The sequence below is a fragment of the Pristiophorus japonicus genome, chromosome 21 (genome assembly GCF_044704955.1).
Source record: "Pristiophorus japonicus isolate sPriJap1 chromosome 21, sPriJap1.hap1, whole genome shotgun sequence".
NCBI classification, from domain to species: Eukaryota; Metazoa; Chordata; class Chondrichthyes; family Pristiophoridae; genus Pristiophorus; species Pristiophorus japonicus.
In genome coordinates, this window is record NC_091997.1 from 4694787 (window position 1) to 4712999 (window position 18213).

General features: G+C 43.3%; 1 protein-coding gene across 2 annotated transcripts in view; it reads right to left on the reverse strand.

Moving 5' to 3' along the window:
• dnajc7 (DnaJ (Hsp40) homolog, subfamily C, member 7) overlaps positions 1–18213 on the reverse strand; it is a 52221-nt gene that overhangs the window by 22528 nt on the left and 11480 nt on the right. For both annotated transcript variants that reach the window (XM_070864307.1, XM_070864308.1), the window contains exons 2-6: positions 12440–12528; positions 9445–9569; positions 7613–7726; positions 6053–6127; positions 5209–5327 (exon numbers count right to left, since the gene is read on the reverse strand). In XM_070864307.1, coding sequence (XP_070720408.1) covers positions 5209–5327; positions 6053–6127; positions 7613–7726; positions 9445–9569; positions 12440–12528 — 522 coding nt within the window. The remainder of the gene's footprint in view (positions 1–5208; positions 5328–6052; positions 6128–7612; positions 7727–9444; positions 9570–12439; positions 12529–18213) is intronic.

Here is an 18213-nt window from a genome sequence, read left to right on the forward strand (position 1 = left end):
TGTAATTTTTTTATTTCATGTGTTCATGTATATTTTAAGTGATTTCCATTCATACGTATGGGAGTTTTGTACAAACGGAATCCCCATAAGTATGAATGGAGATTCCCTTTTATTGGTTGGGTCGGCCCACGTGATCCCTGGGATACATGGGCCTCTACCCGCGCGTACCAGGAGAGGCCCAGTAGCACGAATCTATGAACTTCCCGGACCACCAGGTAAATTAGTTGATTATTTATTTCTATCCCAGTGTTTTGCATAGCTTAAGGCTAAAAAATTTGTTATCGACCATTGCGCTTGCCGATAATTAGCGCTGGCGACTGCGATATTTCGTTTTAGCACCCCAAGAGGGAAGAGTAGCGCTAAATCAAGCCACACACACTTCTCTTAGGGTGATAGTCGGCAAGCAGGGCGCTAAGGTCACAGCGCTAATGAAGTTCAGGCGTGCCAATCAGAGTCATCGGACATAATGGCGCCATCCGGTTCTTAAAGGGGAGGTTCAGTGATGCATCATTGCAGCCTGTGCACTGGTCTTGCAACCATGCACCGTGGCAGCACAGAGGGTTTTTTGATGCCGCCCTGGAGGCTCTGGTCGAGGCAGTGGAGAGGTGACGGGCCATGGTGTTTCTTCACACTGGCAGGAGGCCACTGCTCAACGTTTTTCAGCATCTATGGAAGGAGGCGGCACAGCACGTGTCAGCCAGAAGCACGGTGTCCAGAACGCCCATGGAATGCCGCAAAAAAATTCAACGACCTCACCTGGGTCGTCAGGGTGAGGACCTTCTTCAGAAACCTCAACATGCGACTAACTCATCTTCACTGCCACACACACTGTATAAGTCGCCACACCCCAGCACTCTCTCACCAACTGCGCCCACCTAATGAAAGTAACATCCACATGTGACACCTTCCATACAGTAACACCTATTCAACTATGGTAGGCACATCTGACAAACACGTAGCTGCACACTCACTCACACGTTCTGCTTTTTCTTGCAGGCCAAGCTTGCTCACAACAGGAGGGAGCAGCTGCGCGCAGGAGGTCCTCGTGGAGCGAGTGGCTGCAGTCATCGGGGCACAAGTGTTAGGTGTGGTTGCTGTGGGAGAAGCCGACACCCCCCTGGGGACAATAGCAGTATTTTCATCACCTCTCGCTCTTCTATCAGACCACTTCTCTCACACCCACAAGCCTTTCCCACTTTACATATAGCTATGCTGTTTCAATTACTTGCCGCCTTCCTGCCCCCTCTCCTGCACTTAACTACACTTTTCTGCCTTTATGCTGTCAGATAATGAGCAAGCAGCCCAAGAGCCTGTCCCTCAGCCTTCGAGTGCCAGCGACGCGGGAGAGGAGGAGGAAGGGGAGGACCAGCCAGCTGCCTCAGAGTGGGGACACGACATCGATGGAGGAGGCCATGTTCCATGGGTGTGATGTGGGTGAAGCTCTGAGACCCAGCGGCATGCAGCAATGTCACGGGGAAAGGGAAGCCCCGAGGCCAGTTCCCCGGAGCGTGAGTTCACGCGCGAGTTCTGCCCAGCGGGACTCAGAGGACCTCTTAGTTGAAGCTGTGGCCAGACGATCAATGGCGATGCACAGCGAGCTTCTGGGTGCAATGGCAAGGGTGCCCGAGAGCATGGATGCACTTGCTATAAGGGTGGAGGAACCCGCCTCATGCATTGTGTTTGTTTCTCAGCAGACCTTCGAGCCCAACCGTGGCAGTTTGCAAAGAATGACAGCGTTGCAGAGAGACCGTGGGGACCCAGTCTCATGTCATGGGTGAGGTGGCAGCAGTTATTGCCACACAGGCTGAAGCAATGCAATGGCGTAGTGCTGTAATGGGGTCAGTGCTTGGTGGAATCCAAACTTGGTCTGCTCTCATGTAGACTCAGATTGATGACTGCTGCCACGTCTCTGGGTTCTCACCAGTCTAACGGGGATCTCACGCTGCCGAAGCAAGCCAGCAATCAGTGCTCCAGCAGATGCTGAGTCTCTGCCCCGGGGGAATGGCAGTGTGTTGGTCGAAATGGAAGGTGCTGCCCTGCTTGACAAATCTTCTAGAATTTTTTGAGGATGTAGCTGGTACAGTGGACAAGGGAGAACCAGTGGATGTGGTGTATTTGGACTTTCAAAAGGCTTTTGACAAGGTCCCACACAAGAGATTGGTGTGCAAAATTAAAGGTAATGCACTGACGTAGATAGAGAACTGGTTGGCAGATAGGAAGCAGAGAGACGGGATAAATGGGTCCTTTTCAGAATGGCAGTGACTAGTGGAGTACCGCAGGGCTCAGTGCTGGGACCCCAGTTATTTACAATATATATTAATGATTTGGATGAGGGAATTGAGTGTAATATCTCCAAGTTTGCAGATGACACTAAGCTGGGTGGCGGTATGAGCTGTGAGGAGGACGCTAAAAGGCTGCAGGGTGAATTGGGCAGGTTAGGTGAGTGGGCAAACGCGTGGCAGATGCAGTATAATGTGGATAAATGTGAGTTTATCCACTTTGGGGGCAAAAACACAAAGGCAGAAAATTATCTGAATGGCAGATTAGGAAATGGGGAGGTGCAGCGAGACCTAAGTGTCATGGTACATCAGTCATTGAAAGTTGACATGCAGGTTCAGCAGGCGGTGAAGAAGGCAAATGGCATGTTGGCCTTCATAGCTAGGGGATTTCCGTATAGGAGCAGGGAGGTCTCACTGCAGTTGTACAGGGCCTTAATGAGGCCTCACCTGGAATATTGTGTTCAGTTTTGGTCCCCTAATCTGAGGAAGGATGTTCTTGCTATTGAGGGAGTGCAGCGAAGGTTCACCAGACTGATTCCCAGGATGGCAGGACTGACATATGAGGAGAGACTGGATCAACTGGGCCTGTATTCACTGGAATTTAGAAGGATGAGAGGGTATCTTATAGAAACATATGAAATTCTGACGGGACTGGACAGGTTAGATGCAACAATGTCCCCGATGTTGGGGAAGTCCAAAACCAGGGGACATAGTCTAAGGATAAGGGGTAAGCCATTTAGGACTGAGATGAGGAGAAACTTCTTCACTCAAGAGTTGTTAACCTGTGGAATTCCCTACCGCAGAGAGTTGTTGATGCCAGTTCATTGGATATATTGAGGGGGGGAGTTAGATATGGCCCTTACGGCTAAAGGAATCAAGGGGTATGGAGAGAAAGCAGGAAAGGGTGAATGATCAGCCATGATCTTATTGAATGGTGGTGCAGGCTCGAAGGGCCGAATGGCCTACTTCTACACCTATTTTCTATGTTTCTATGTTTCTCTCTCAGGATGACAGCATTCCGGCTCCTACAACTTCAACTTTGCTCTGCCGCAATCTGCACCCCAGCCATCCGAGACTGCTGCCACCCATCCTGAAGTGGTGCAGTCCGTAGCCAGGCCTTCCAGGCCCAGAGCTGGTCGAGGGTGTCCTGCCAAGTCATCTGCAGTCTGTGTCTCTCAGAGCGAGCAGCCTTCACCCAGCCTTGTTGCTGCCACTGGAGCCGAATTAAGGAGGAGCAGTTGGGTTGGCAGGGGGGAGAAGCAAGGGGCAGAGATAGACTGAAAAAAGGCCCAATCTGCCCGACTTTCTTTGTGGCTTCTTATGTTTCAAAGGGGAGGGCTGTTTGTAAATTGTTGGTCGTCTTTGTGGGACGTCATGTTTCAAAGGAGATAGTTGTGCGTGAAATTTTATGTGTCATTTGACGTTTTCGTTTTGGTCATCTTTCTCATTGAACCTTTCATGGGTGATAGGGCTTGCAACCTGCAGATAGCCAGGACTTTGTGTTTTGCCATTGCCATCTCAGCGATGATTTATTGGAAGCGGTGTCTAATGAGCCGTTCACACACGGCCCTTGCAGCGCCAACATTACCACGATCACTCCTCTGCCTCCCAAGGTTGACCTGCAATCCCTGCTGGCAGTGGCTGGGCCCTCATAACGGCCAGGTTGAGCAGCATGCAACAAACAATGATGAAGATGGAGACTTGATCAGGGGAATACTGAAGGGTCCCCCCCCCCCCAGAGCGGTCAAGACAGCAGAACCGCTGCTTCAGCACCTAGTCTGCTCGATGACGTTCCTGGTGGCGGCATGGCTCTGATTGTAACAGGGCTCACAGCAGGGGTATCGGGGTTACTGAGGGGCGTCATCAGCCAGGTGGCGAGTGGATAATCCTTGTCCCCAAGTAGCCAGCCATGAACTTCATGTGGTGGCTGGAAGAGTGCTGGCAAAGTGGTCTCTTGCAGGACGAATTCATCGTGGCTGTTGCCAGGATATGCCGCCTACGAAGACATTGCCGTAGGGCAAGGTGGAGCACCAGTACGGCCCCCATCAACGTGGAAAGTGACGAGGTGCAAATGCTGAGGAAAGCAATTTAACAGCCGCAGCAAGGCAAGAGTTACAGATTGTGCGTGCACATTAGCTAGCACTCACTCTGACCTCTCAATGACCAGGTTGTTCATCCCATTAATAGCGCCCCAGCAGCGGCAATCACAGGTATGAGCGCCTGCTTTCTGTGGTGCATTTAGGTGAGGCAAAGCAACTGAAGTTCGCGTCCGGGGCGTTGCACGCTCAGTGATGTCACTGAGTGGCTCTACAGGGCGGAGTGCTAATTGTTAGTGCCGCCGCTAATACTTAACCAAAGTACGCGGGCGGCGCTAAACTTGCTGCGCCCGGGCAGTAAGCTATTAGACCCTTTACCGCCCCACCCGGGCGCTAACGGGCGGCACTAACCAACTGAATTTCTAGTCCTTAGTGTTTTACCTATTAGGCGTTTACTTACTAGGTCATCAGGGGAATGCTGTTAATTATTAATTTGCAATATACTTGGAATATGCTATTTTATTGCACATCTCCATTGACATGAGTTTGCACTGTCTCAAATGCTTAGTTCCATGAGCCCGTGGGACTTAAACACAAAATTGCCTCTAACGCTTGCGAAAGAAACAGGGAGGGAAAAGTTCACATTGGTGCAGTATATGTTGCTCTTCTGAGGCTGGAGTGGAGGGAGAGAAGACAAAGTTCTACTCTACATCTCACCATGCTATAACTGACCTGGGAGTACTGGATGCTAACTCTAGGTGCTCGAAACAGAAAGTGAGTCATTCCCCAGAACTAACATCCCTTGCCGTAATGAGCGCAATTGGGAAAAAAAATGAAAAACTACAGTGAATAGCATATTTAAATTTACAGTACCCAAAGGGATGAATATCTACCTTGCTACTGACTGGGCATCAGGGTAGCGACCAAGCAATGCTAAGCATTCAGCTTTAAGGATTTTGAAGCGGTGGCAGGCAGGAGCAAACTCAAGGGCACGATCCATACAGTATACAACCTGGGAGAAGAAGTCAGAGAAAAATATATAACAAAGCACACCAGTCAATTAGCTCCTTAATTCGATCAGAATTGTGCGGGAGGTTAAAGCTGCTCACTTACTTTACCATAAATACTCTCATCAACTTCATTGGTCAACTAAGATATATTGAATTGATTAGAATTCTCGGGTTAAAGAAAGAAAGGATAATTACTTGCACAATTTTTTAAAAAAGTGATCCTGATAGATGGATGATAATCTTTTAGAAAGGACCAAAGGGGGGGGGGGGGGGGAAAGGTTTACATCCATAATGAACCACAATTCCCGATTTGAGCTGTGCCAGTGAGGAGACATTGAGTGAAGGCAGAGTGCAGCTACTAACCAGCTATAGAGCAGCATTGTAAATGTCTGACAGAAGACCAGCACCCTCTTTTGGAAGAGAAAAAAAAGGGGGAGGGAGGGGGAAAAAAAGTACTTTAAAAAGAGGTCTAATTGAAAATCAAGAGTAGCAACATGTTGATAGAATGGATGTTTTTTTTTAAAAAAACACCAGCTTGCAAAGCCACCAGGAAGAGACAGACTATTTTCCTTTAATCTTCACACATTTTCAAATCCTCTGATGTAACCTTGAAAGTGAGCCCGTCATGAACTTGCTGAGTGTTGCGACATTTAATTTTGTTTACACTTTTAAGCCCCAAGTTGTTACAAATTAAATTTTTAATGCATTAACAAGATGGTCTGATTACCTTTCTGAAATCTCCTTTCTCAAAGTCAACTTCGGCCATTCTTTCATACTCCAATACTGCTTCTGCATTCTTCAGCTAGAGAAAGAACAGGACATGCAAATAGAAGGTTCCAAAAGAGCGTCAACTTTCTCAAATATTCCTCAACATACTAACTTTTGCTCGGCCAATGATAGCATCAGCATTAAGTAACACACAGTTCTATTATGTGCCACTGATATTAATGTCATGTCCAGATACCTCTCATTTTGTGTAAATATACAAGACAACAGGCTGTGGCACGTGCGAGAGAGAGGCACTTCACTGCAGATACTCGGCAATCCGCACAATATAATTTGCATATGATTAAAGTACATACTTAATATATAATAAAGTATATTTAAATACATGTCTCCTCCTTCCTTCATCAATCTCATCTTGCCTATGAAGCCCACAACCTGCTGCTTTTACTTCCTCCCAGCTGCTAAACACTTGATTTCCCTCAGTCCTTTGTTTGCCGACATCAATCTCTCTATAACCCTCTGGAATGGTCCCTACCTCATTACAAAATAATTATCCCTCCTCGAAAATCCCACTTTAAAACCCATTAATCTCACCAATTAACACTCTACCTCAAATCTTACCAGCCTCTCCAAAGCCTAGAATAAATTGTTGCTTTTAACTATATGTTCACCTCTCCTTGTTTTGAGGTGATGCAACCTGGCTTCTATTCCAGTCCCAGCACAGAGATTGCACTTTTCAATTACTAACTATATCTATGGCTGTAGTTCGCTATCCTTTCTTGTCCTTTTTGACCTCTCCTCTGCCTTTATTGTTTTCTGGAATGGAGTCATTTTAATACAGATCAATAATGGATTCTTACTGCAGTATACGGGCATCTGGAATGAGCCCAGATTGGAGCCGTTAACACAGCTGATCATTCTATCTTCCTCCAAAGTCTCTCCTTAGCATTACATCTTGGTATTTTTTTATTTTTTTTTAAATTTATGTATATCCTAACGACAAATGGTTTCTTCTCCTAACCCCATTTGATCACCTCGGACTCCATCCTCGATTCCCCCTTTTCCCCCCCCCCAACCCATCATATATATGCCACTGCTTTATATTATACGGAAACATGGGATCTGGTTCCAGATAATATAAAAAATATGCTGATGACATCCAGCCATTCATTTTTGTCCCCTCTAATTCAAAGGTTGTTACTTGACTCTCCTGCTGCCGGTCCAGCATTAAGAGCAGAGTTCCAATCCCCCAACACCAGGGACCTCATCTTGGAGCCAGTTCGGCTCGAATGTTGGCTTATCTTTCCCCTCCCCACTCAAGAAGAATAGTCAATAGACAAATGCCGAGCAGGTAAATGAAAATGTGATTCCATTAGCTAGTCACAGTAAGCAACACATGTATTTGTGAATTGAAAGTGTTACTTAAAAAACTGCTAAAATATGACGTTTAGATATATGGCTCTGAATGCAACCTACATCAACATTATAATCCAGTATCACTGTGTTAAGGCGGCTTGGTAAATCAAATACTGGAGATATTTGTGACAGGCCTGCTCCTTACCTCAGTAAGTGCCTGAGGGTTACCAGTTTCCAGTTCCAAAACTTTCTGAAAACACCGGCCGGCTGCCATGGCATTCCCTAAAGAAAGGTGGCATTTTCCCTCTCGCAGATGACCCTAAAATACACAAGAACATAAGAACATAAGAATTAGGAACAGGAGTAGGCCATCTAGCCCCTCGGGCCTGCTCCACCATTCAACAAAATCATGGCTGATCTGGCCGTGGACTCAGCTCCACTTACCCGCCCACTCCCCATAACCCTTAATTCCCTTATTGGTTAAAAATCTATGTATCTGTGACTTGAATACATTCAATGAGCTAGCCTCAACTGCTTCCTTGGGCAGAGAATTCCACAGATTCACAACCCTCTGGGAGAAGAAATTCCTTCTCAACTCAGTTTTAAATTGGCTCCCCCGTATTTTGAGGTTGTGCCCCCTAGTTCTAGTCTCCCCGACCAGTGGAAACAACCTCTCTGCCTCTATCTTGTTTATCCCTTTCATTATTTTAAATGTTTCTATACGATCCCCCCTCATCCTTCTGAACTCCAACGAGTAAAGACCCAGTCTACACAATGAAAACATAATTATGCTATTTAGCAGTATTGTTATTTTTTTATCTGCAACATGAAAGTGAACTGCTGCTGCAACAGGACAGAGCTCCCTCCCCCTTCAACTATGGATATAAGTTATTGCTTAGAAAAGTAGTGAGATTACAAAAGGAGCAGCGCAGACCAGCTCGATCCGGATTATGTGGTGTACCACAGAAACTCAAATTGGAAAGAAAAAAAAACAGGCAACAGTGCTGTCATTAGAACGTCATTAAAGTGTAATGATGAGTATGAAATTTTCATGCTATATGCACTTGGAGCTATGTGCAACACCTATCAGTACAATTAAAATGTTATCCTTTTAAACTTGGGTTGTGTTGGGAGAGTATTCTGAGTAATATAAAACTAGGATGAAGTACTGGTGGCTACATGTGACTGGTGGTCGTAGAAATGGAAACCATTTGAAGCAATTAAAAGCATCACACAAAATTTGTGCTACAGAACCATTTCTAATGGTACTGGCCCCGAAATGGCCTTGCTGCTGAATCTGTGTGTTTATGCTATGGGGTGGATATAACAGAATCTGTGTGTTATTTTCTATGACCTGTTGGCATGGCTATGCTCAACACGCCTAGTAACAAAACTGCTAATTTTCAGTTTGTTTTCTAAGAAGCCTTAGCTAATTCACAGTTGAAAACAAACAAATGTCCTTATTTACTAAAACCAGGGTTAATCCCAATAATTAAGGACTATTTTACATGGGTTATTTCAAAGATACAACGGAACGGCAAGTACAGCAGAATTTTAACAGGCACGGCCACTAATCTCTTTAAAAGGAGCATCATGTTTTAAAGAAGTGAGCGAATACATTCCAAAAGGAAAATAAAGCAGGTTCCATGAATATTTCCTTTTAGCTGTGCCTTGAGGTCTCGTGCAGCCAGCTTCATAATACACATGCATGGAAGTTTGAATGAGCAGCCAATAAAACATATGGGGGAAACAATGGAATGGTGACAATGGATTGATGTGAGGCAAATGCAAATACGCAGAAAAGACAAAAATTAATAAAATTTCAAGAGGTTTCTAGGTTACCAACCATTTTATAGATAAGCAAATTTAAGACAATGTACTTTCTTATATACCACACTAAACATTACCTATAATAGTGACAAGAATAAGGAAGAATGCGAGGGAAACCTTGAGACTTGTGTCATGTATTATACAATTAAACAACACGGATTCACTGGTACCCATTACCACATTTTAGTCTGATCATCTATGACATACCCTCATAAAAGTGTCATCCAGCCTCACAGCCTGCTGTGCATCTTCAAGAGCCTCCCGGAACTTACCCATCATCATAAGAGTGGCTGCTCGATTGCCATAGTAACTGGCATTTTTAGGACAGATATCTGGAAAGACAAAAGAACACTTACTAGGAGCTGTCAGACAGGTCGAAGAAATGCCAAAGTAAACACCTCAACTATTGCTGACCAACTATAAAGACCAACACAAATTTTAAATTATATCTCATAAATCTTTAAAGAAGAAAGTAACTCCAGCATCTTCAGCTTCAATGACCTTCCCTCCATCATATCAGAAGTGGGGATGTTCACTGATGATTGCAGAGTGTTCAGTTCCATTCGCAACGCCTCAGAAAATGAAGCAGTCCATGCCCATATGCAGACTTGGGCTGATAGGTAGCAAGTAAAATTTGTGCCACACATGTGCCAGGCAATGACCATCTTCAACAAGCGAGAGACTAACCACCTCCCCATGATATTCAATGGCATTACCAACTCCGAATCGCCCACCATCAACATCCTGGGGGTCACCATTGACCAGAAATTTAACTGAACCAACCACATAAATACTGTGGCAACAAGAGCGGGTCAGAGGCTGGGTATTCTGCGGTGAGTGTCTCACCTCTTGACTCCCCAAAGCCTTTCCACCATCTACAAGGCACAAGTCAGGAGTGTGATGGAATACTCTCCACTTGCAGCTCCAACAACACCAAAGAAGCTCGACACCATCCAGGAAAAAGCAGCCTGTCTGATTGGAACCCCATCCACCACCTTCAACATTCACTCCCTCCACCACCGGCGCAGCGTGGCTGCGGTGTGGACCATCTATAAGATGCACTGCAGCAACTTGCTACGGCTTCTTCGGCAGCACCTCCCAAACCTGTGACCTCTTACCATTTAGAAGGACGAGAGCAGCAGGCACAGGGGAGCACCATCACCTGCAAGTTCCCCTCCAGGTTACATACCACCCGAACTTGGAAATATGTCGCCGTTCCTTCATTGTCGCTGGGTCAAAATTCTGGAACTCCCTCCCTAACAGCACTGTGGGAGCACCTTCACCACACGGACTGCAGCGGCTCACCACCACTTTCTCAAGGGCAATTAGGGATGGGCAATAAATGCTGGCCTTGCCAGCGACGCCCACATCCCAGAACAAATGTTTTAAAAGTAAGCCATTCCACTGATACGTAATTACCCACAGAACTCCTCCAGGGGCTTTTAAAAATAAATCTTCATTTATAGGGTGCCATCTTCTAATTGGAGCCAACTAAATGGTCCGAGTGTGAATTAATATTGCACTGCTTTATTTTACAGCTCTTGTAGAAATATTAGCAGATTACTTTTTTTTTTATAAAAAGAGCAAAACTCTTTCTCAAGACCAGTAAAAGGAGATAGATCACTTTTCTGTGGAGCAAATGATCTGAAGGTGATTCCCTTGGCTTGCACCACTTCACACCAGTAATACCACAGCTTGGCTTATATTAAATGAACAAACAGCTCAAAGTTATTATTCTCTCCAGTTGTGGCTTTTACTCTACATTCTTACCTTGTGCCCTTAAGTTGCTCTGCCCTGAAAAGCAGAGGCATTTTTCCCAAACCTGGGGGCAGGGGGATGATGGTGAGAAAGTTTAATTCTGAACACTGTTTTGTTGGATAATATTAGGGAGCAACGTATCAACCAGCCTTTTCACAAGTTATTACTGAAAAGACGGCCATTAAAATACTGCTTATAACGTTAGAAAAATTAACCAATAGACCAATGGTTTACAGTGAAATCCAATTCATTTCAGTCCCTCCTGGGCTGTGATTAAAAAAAAAAAACTAGATTTAACAATCCTTCAGGGGTAAAAGGACTCCAGTTCTGAAAGGAACCACAGACCAAAAATCAACTTAATAGTTTGTTAGGTTTAATAATAAAAATTAAGATACTTACATCATACTTTCCCGTTCCCTCCAACTTTCTTCTCCCCTGAAGGTTGGAGTTTGAATCCTCAGGTGCTAGCAACTCTCTGGTACCTCACATCCATGGCTATTCTTCACGTGTAATCCTCTTGACAGTGAGTATCGAAGACCATTAAGCCATGGGCGGCATCACAGCCAAGTTTGATCCCATCTTCCTCTAGCTTTCACGCACGTGCACTTAAAAATCTGTAGCCCAGGGGAGCTGAAGCCAATTGTAGCATCCTAATTGTTAAAGCTACTTTGTAATATTAAAAGTGGAGTACAGCAATATCAGGGTTATCATTTTCAATTTGCGTGGGCTGTGCAAACTGCGGTGGCATATTTCTGTTCAACTGTTCTCTGACACGATTTCCTTGCAAGTTAGGCTAACAGGCTCATCTTTACAAGGCACACCCTGTTCATCTTTCGTCGACTCAGGATCAACAGGCTGAATAAATATAGCCAATGTTTGAGGTTTTTGTTGTTGTTTTTGGAATACATTTTTACGCTGGAGAACTGAACACTTGCATTGCTGCACACCAAGTGTCCGTATCTCAGAACAGGTATGACTGTGGTCCGAGGTAGGGCAAGCTCCTTGCACGCCGCCCCAACAATCTCAGCAGCGTGAATTTTGCCACTTCCTACTCCAGCCACTCTCATTCCCTTGAGTCAGATTAGCAATCGTTACAAATTGGGGACAGTTTTACAGTGGTCTGCAGCTACCAAACCCACGTTGAAGCTACCAAAATTCATTTTATGTAGAACATTTACAGAAGAGATGACATTTTAATTGCATCAGTAGAATGGATTTGAATGTATGCCCAGAAGTGTTCAACTACTTAGCTCTTGTTTAATAAATCAGTTTTAAAAAAATACTCCGGAGAGGGATGACTGTAAATCATTTTAATTGAACACAAGCATTTAAGACTACGGAATAGAACTGATGCATCTTTTTCAAAGCATCAATTTAAACCTTGCGAGGTTACAATTTCTTCCATTGCAATAGCGTCAGATGCTGACTTAAACCAAATTCTTACCTATTGCTTTTGTGTAATAATTATATGCTTCGTTGTAGTCCTTCTTTGCGTAAAATGTATTGCCTTGCTCTTTGAATAATTCAGCCTCTCTGTAGGATTAAAAGACAGCCTGTATTAAATAGAGGATCTCAATTCTTTCCTCCCAGATGTAATCTATTCCTTTATTCCCTCTCAATTGCACCAAATAATTTTAACGGTAAATTTCCAAGTTTGAGTTATTTAACAAAAAAATTTACAGGGCAGGGTATTTCAATGTCTGACATGCCAAGAAGATCTCTGTAAATTTAGACTGTGCAAGTAACTGCTTTTCATCCTTATGTATTATTAAAAAGTAGTTACAGTAGTATGCTTATGGTATTGGACTAGCAAGTCAGATAGCTAAACTTGAGGGCTAGCACCTGAAAGTGCTGGATTGTTGTAAAACTTCCAACTGGTTCATGAATGCCCTTCAGGGAACGAAACCTGCCACTCCTAGTTTGACCCCAGTCTTACATGACATGGTTGACTCCCGATGTCTTATGAAGTTAGCACTATGAAGCAGAACGCCCATCATCACTTGCTCATTGCATGTTCTTCTCAGCACAACTAGAGACGATCAAGAAATGCAGCCTCGCCAATGTTGCCCACATCCCGGGAACAAATTTTTAAAAATGTTTTCACATTGCCAAATGAGTCGACGGCCGATATACCACCATTAAAATGCTGGCAGAATTCTGAATCCAGCTGCTAGGAATCACACAGAGTAGCCGTGGGGACAAGCTGACTAACTTCCTGATTTCAGGGTGAGGCAAGGCCCCTGCCATCTCCTGATACAACCCTATGCAAGACTGTGGACATGTGGTGTGGGGAGAGTTCCATTCATATATCTACTGTATTCACAGTGCATTAATACATGTAGCACCCCATCACAAATGCTGTAATGAAATGGCTTATGACTGCAAAGCACAATGATCACACACACAATGCTGAAAAGGAAACTAATTGGCCTAGTCTGCTTTCTTTATTCTGTTTGAAGTCTGAAATTTTGTGGTGACTCAACACTATCTGCAACAACAGGCCCCGCACCAATCTGCAAAGCTTAAAAATAAGACAAATTCCCCAGGCTGATATTACATTAGCAAATTTAGACTAGGGTGCTCCAATTAATAGAATTGCACCTCTGAAAACCAGGTGGGACCTTAAGTGATGTCCTACATCCAATGTCACTGAAAATGAGAAATCCTCAATTCCATGCATATTTCACATTTTGATTCAAGAGGCATTGTTCGTACAGATGCTAAACTTGGTATTGAATAAACCAACTATCATCATATAGGCTGATTTTTGGCATAAAAACAGAAAATGCTGGAAATACACAGATCAGTCTGTGCATCTGTAAAGAGAAAAGACAGGTTATGACATTTTTGGGGGGTGAATTCTTTAGCAGAAGGGTTCTCTAATAAAGGGTAAACATACAAAATGTCAAAAGCTGCCATTTCTCCTCATCAGTGACTAACCTATGAATTTCCAGCATTTTCGGTTTTTATTTCTGATTTACAGCATTTGCCATTTTTATTTTATTTGCTGATTTTTAGTACGGTGCTCTGTAACACTTTATAAAGGAAAGAAGTATTATAGAAACATAGAAAATAGGTGCAGGAGTAGGGCATTTGGCCCTTCGAGCCTGTACCACCATTCAATATGATCATGGCTGATCATGCAACTTCAGTACCCCATTCCTACTGCAGATAAATTCTATTTCGCACTCAAAGCAATTGGGGAGGGTAACTGGTTGGCAAAACTAAGACTTACTATGGAGTGATAGGATCAGAGTTAGTGCCTGCTGATCTTTGTTCAGCAACCTTAGCTAGGAATATCTAAAGAAATAATTAGCCAAGTCTAGATCCGCACTCAAGACCAATATGTCACCTATCAACCAGGATGCAGTATGGCTTGTGTAGAATTAAGGGAGAGGTAAATTAAGTGAAGAAATAAATACATGTGTTTTGATGGTATAGGTAAGCTGAGGATGCATGAAACATAGACACAGATAATTTTCCAATTCTGATTAGTCATGACGCAGCTCCTTCGTTTTACTTCTCTCATCTGCCACTCTGACATTGCTGGAGATGTGCATCAAACTCCTGGCCTCAGGTGGCTGTATGGAAATTTCACTAGTTTAAAAAAAGTGCCGCAGTTGTAACAAGTAATTAAGATGCAGAGAATAGATAGGAGAAAATTCCACGGCAGTAATATTCTACCGGACCCCTATCACCTAGAAGGATAAGGACAGCAGGTGCACAGGCGCACCTTCACCTCCAAGTCACACACCATCCCAGCTTGGACATATATCACTGTTCCTCATAGTCAAAATCCTGGAGCTCCGCACCCAACAGCACTGCGGGAGTACCTTTAATGCACAGACTCCAGCAGTTCGCCGCTGCCTTCTCAAGGCAACAACAGATAGGCAATAAATGTTGGCTTTGCCAGTGGTGCCCACTTTCCGAGAATGAATAATAAAACAAAAAGATCACTGTATAAATTTGTACGGACAACGTTTGAACTTAACAGTAAATATTTTAACTATATAAGCTTTGTAACTATTGAAAGTCCTTGCTGAGACTAAGGTCTTGGAATCATGCTAATTATTCCTTATTTAGTGTACCGCACAGCTTAAGAACATAAGAATTAGGAGGAGTAGGCCATACGGCCCATAGAGCCTGCTCCACAATTCAATAAGATCATGGCTGATCTTCAACCTCAACTCCATCTTCCTGCCCTATCCCCATATCCCTTAACTCCCCAGGGAGCTAGGGAGTGTACCGTTTTGCACTATATCCAGATGAATGGTGGCATCTACGCAGAAGAATCAACGACCATGATACAATTACTTTAAATGTGAGCAATAATCCAGCGCCAATTATTGGGGACCAACTTATTTAACATATTCTACTCTACTTGAATTTGGAACACAGCAGAAATATGACCCCAACAATCTTGGGGCAAACATAATGCTTCACTTTTCCTATTAAACCCTGCAGTTCCCTGGACAAGTTTCCTCATTCAGCCAGTATCTGGGGGTCACCAATAAGTATATTAATTTGTTAAAATACCTTTGATGGCTTTCTGGGCGTCATCTGTGATGAGCCATATCTTTACGTTTTTGCCACCACCAAAATGGATGATGGGAGCCAAAAAAAGGAAGGATGGTCAGTAAAAGGATTAAGTCAGTTTATGAAAATATTTTAGATTATTAGATATTACAATAGATAGGGAAAGAAAGCAGCTAAAAAAATTTATGGGACAATGGAATAGAAGGGAAAGGGATCGTAGGGAGTACTGAAATAAGAGGCATCAAAACTTTGTCTTTATTTAAAATGGTGTGGTTTAAAATGTATTGGTTAATTACTACAATAATAAAGCAGCTCCTAATATTGGCGGATCATAATTAATGTCTAATCTTAATCCGGAGTTGCTTAATTCAAATTATATTAATTTGAATTGAAATCAAGCAAAAGCTCTGCCTGTGCAGTTTTATTAAAATTGCTTAATTTAAATTGCTGGATAATTTGATTTTTTTTTAAAAAGCAAAAGTAACTTCGCATTAACAGTAGACTGCAATAGTATTTCAATGGCAACACCACCATCCAATGTTAGCAGGAATTTCCTGGAGATGCCAGCAATCAGAGGTAAGTAAGCACTGCCCAACATAAGAATTAATTTGTGACCAAGAAGATTCAGGAAGGGCGGAGAGGGGGAAATATTTCTGAAAATATTTTCTGTACGAAACAGAAAACAATTGGAGGATGCGGGTAACATTCACAGTATTGTTTCAACAGATAACAATTCAGATTATACCAAATTTCACAAAATTAAAAGCTTGCTGTTCACATGCATGACAGCAATTTTAAATGGATATTAAAGAGTTATGATTTTTAAGATATTTCAGCACAGCTCTGAAAACACGCTTGAAATATGCAAAAATACAAAACCCTTCCGTGATTCTGTAGCAATTGCTCCAAGTCCAACAAACACCGAGTCAAGTGTTACTTTCTGAACCATTTAATTTTAAAATTGAAATTTCCATTGAGCGGGGTCCCAAAATCTACCCCTTAAAAAGCATAGAGGTTAAATATTAGACTGATGCTCAAAATTCTGTACCTGCGTCCAATATTCCAGTTCATTTTGTTTTTGAGTGGGCGGCCCATTCAAAATACCGCACGTGTGGATTTTTTGCAATAAAAAGCCAGCAAGCCAGATGCCCAGAGAGCTGTGTGACCACGCAGTTTAAAGGGAACACTGCTCATGTCCTTTCCTGCAGTTTAGGGCAGCACATTTGAAGTTTCCAGATATTTACAATTTCATCATAGGCAGTCCCTTGAATCGAGGATGACTTGCTTCCATGTCAAAAAGTTCACAGGTGTTTCATAGATGGACATAAAATTCCAGGTCCGAACTAAATCTTGAAGGGTGGAAGATGCCTGTGCGTGGATTTTTTTTTTAAACATGGGGTGACCGTTGCACACCAGCCACCACATGGGCTTGACAGAGCTGGGTCTTGGTCCAGTAGCAAGGATTAACCAAGACGACTGGAGACCAGCTCTTCTGCACGTATCGCAGTGTGGGCTGGCCCATGCTGCCCCTGGGCCCTCGCCTCTTCTGGGCCCCGAACACTCACCTCTCCTTTACAGAAAATGATATGACTGAAGTCTGATTCTTTTTTATTCTGCCCAAGTAAATGATGGTGTGTTTCTGGAGGAGACACACCTGACTACCTGCGACTACTGTGCGGTCACCCTTTTAATGATCACTTTTACAGGAGTAAACCATTAACCAAAATTAAAGTTGAGCTGGCAAAGAAAAATGAAAGTTGAAAATCTGGAATCAAAGCAGGAAATGGTGGAAATGCTCACCAGTTCGTCAGAAAGTGACATGTTTCGAGTGAACCACCATCAGCAACGACTGAGAGACTTTTTAGACGCTGACTCAGATTTGAATAGAATGCAAATTATGTAGAACATTTTCCTAGGGGTATGTTAACAAAATACTTATGAAAATTAGTGGGAACTGTAGAGGGAAACATCCCTAAAAAGCTTTTTGAAAGCAAACCTTGATTACCCCCAGCTTGCAAGCAAAGCACGGTGTTCTGGTGAAAAGTATTTTAAACAAATGCCACCGTACATGAATGTCCTTGACGAGTGTATGAAATACTGGAAAGCCTTATCTATACATAGAAACAGTAACATTAGAGCACAGCACTGCTGAAGCCATCACCGAAAGTTCCAGACTCCCAAGATGTTAAAACTGTAAGCCAAGCGAACAGGTCCTGATTAAAAATTACTCCTCCTTGTAGTCCCAATATTGTTTCTTATAACTGCATTGATTTTGAGTCCAGAAACACAACATTGGTCCACACTTTTAATCAGTTATTAAAAGGGCAAACCCAACAAACAATTGATTTAAAGTCCATTTGTTTCCTCACTGCTGTAGGCATTTATGGCTAAAAACGATAGAGATGAAGGACATTCAACGATATAACTATTATCAGTATATGATTTAGCTGCTACAATCCAGAAGCCAAGCTTCAGGCAAGTTAACTTTGTTCAGCGAGGGTTGCTTTTAGTGTCACACTTGATTATAACTCAATGGCAATAAAAAGCTGCGGCTTTCCGTAAAATTCACAAGTAGCTACATCTTTTATTTAATTGTTTTACAAATTAAACTTACTTTGTGGGTGAATTTTGCACTCGTTAAAAGGCCATCCAGTGGAGGGGAGCAGATCACTTCTCTCATAC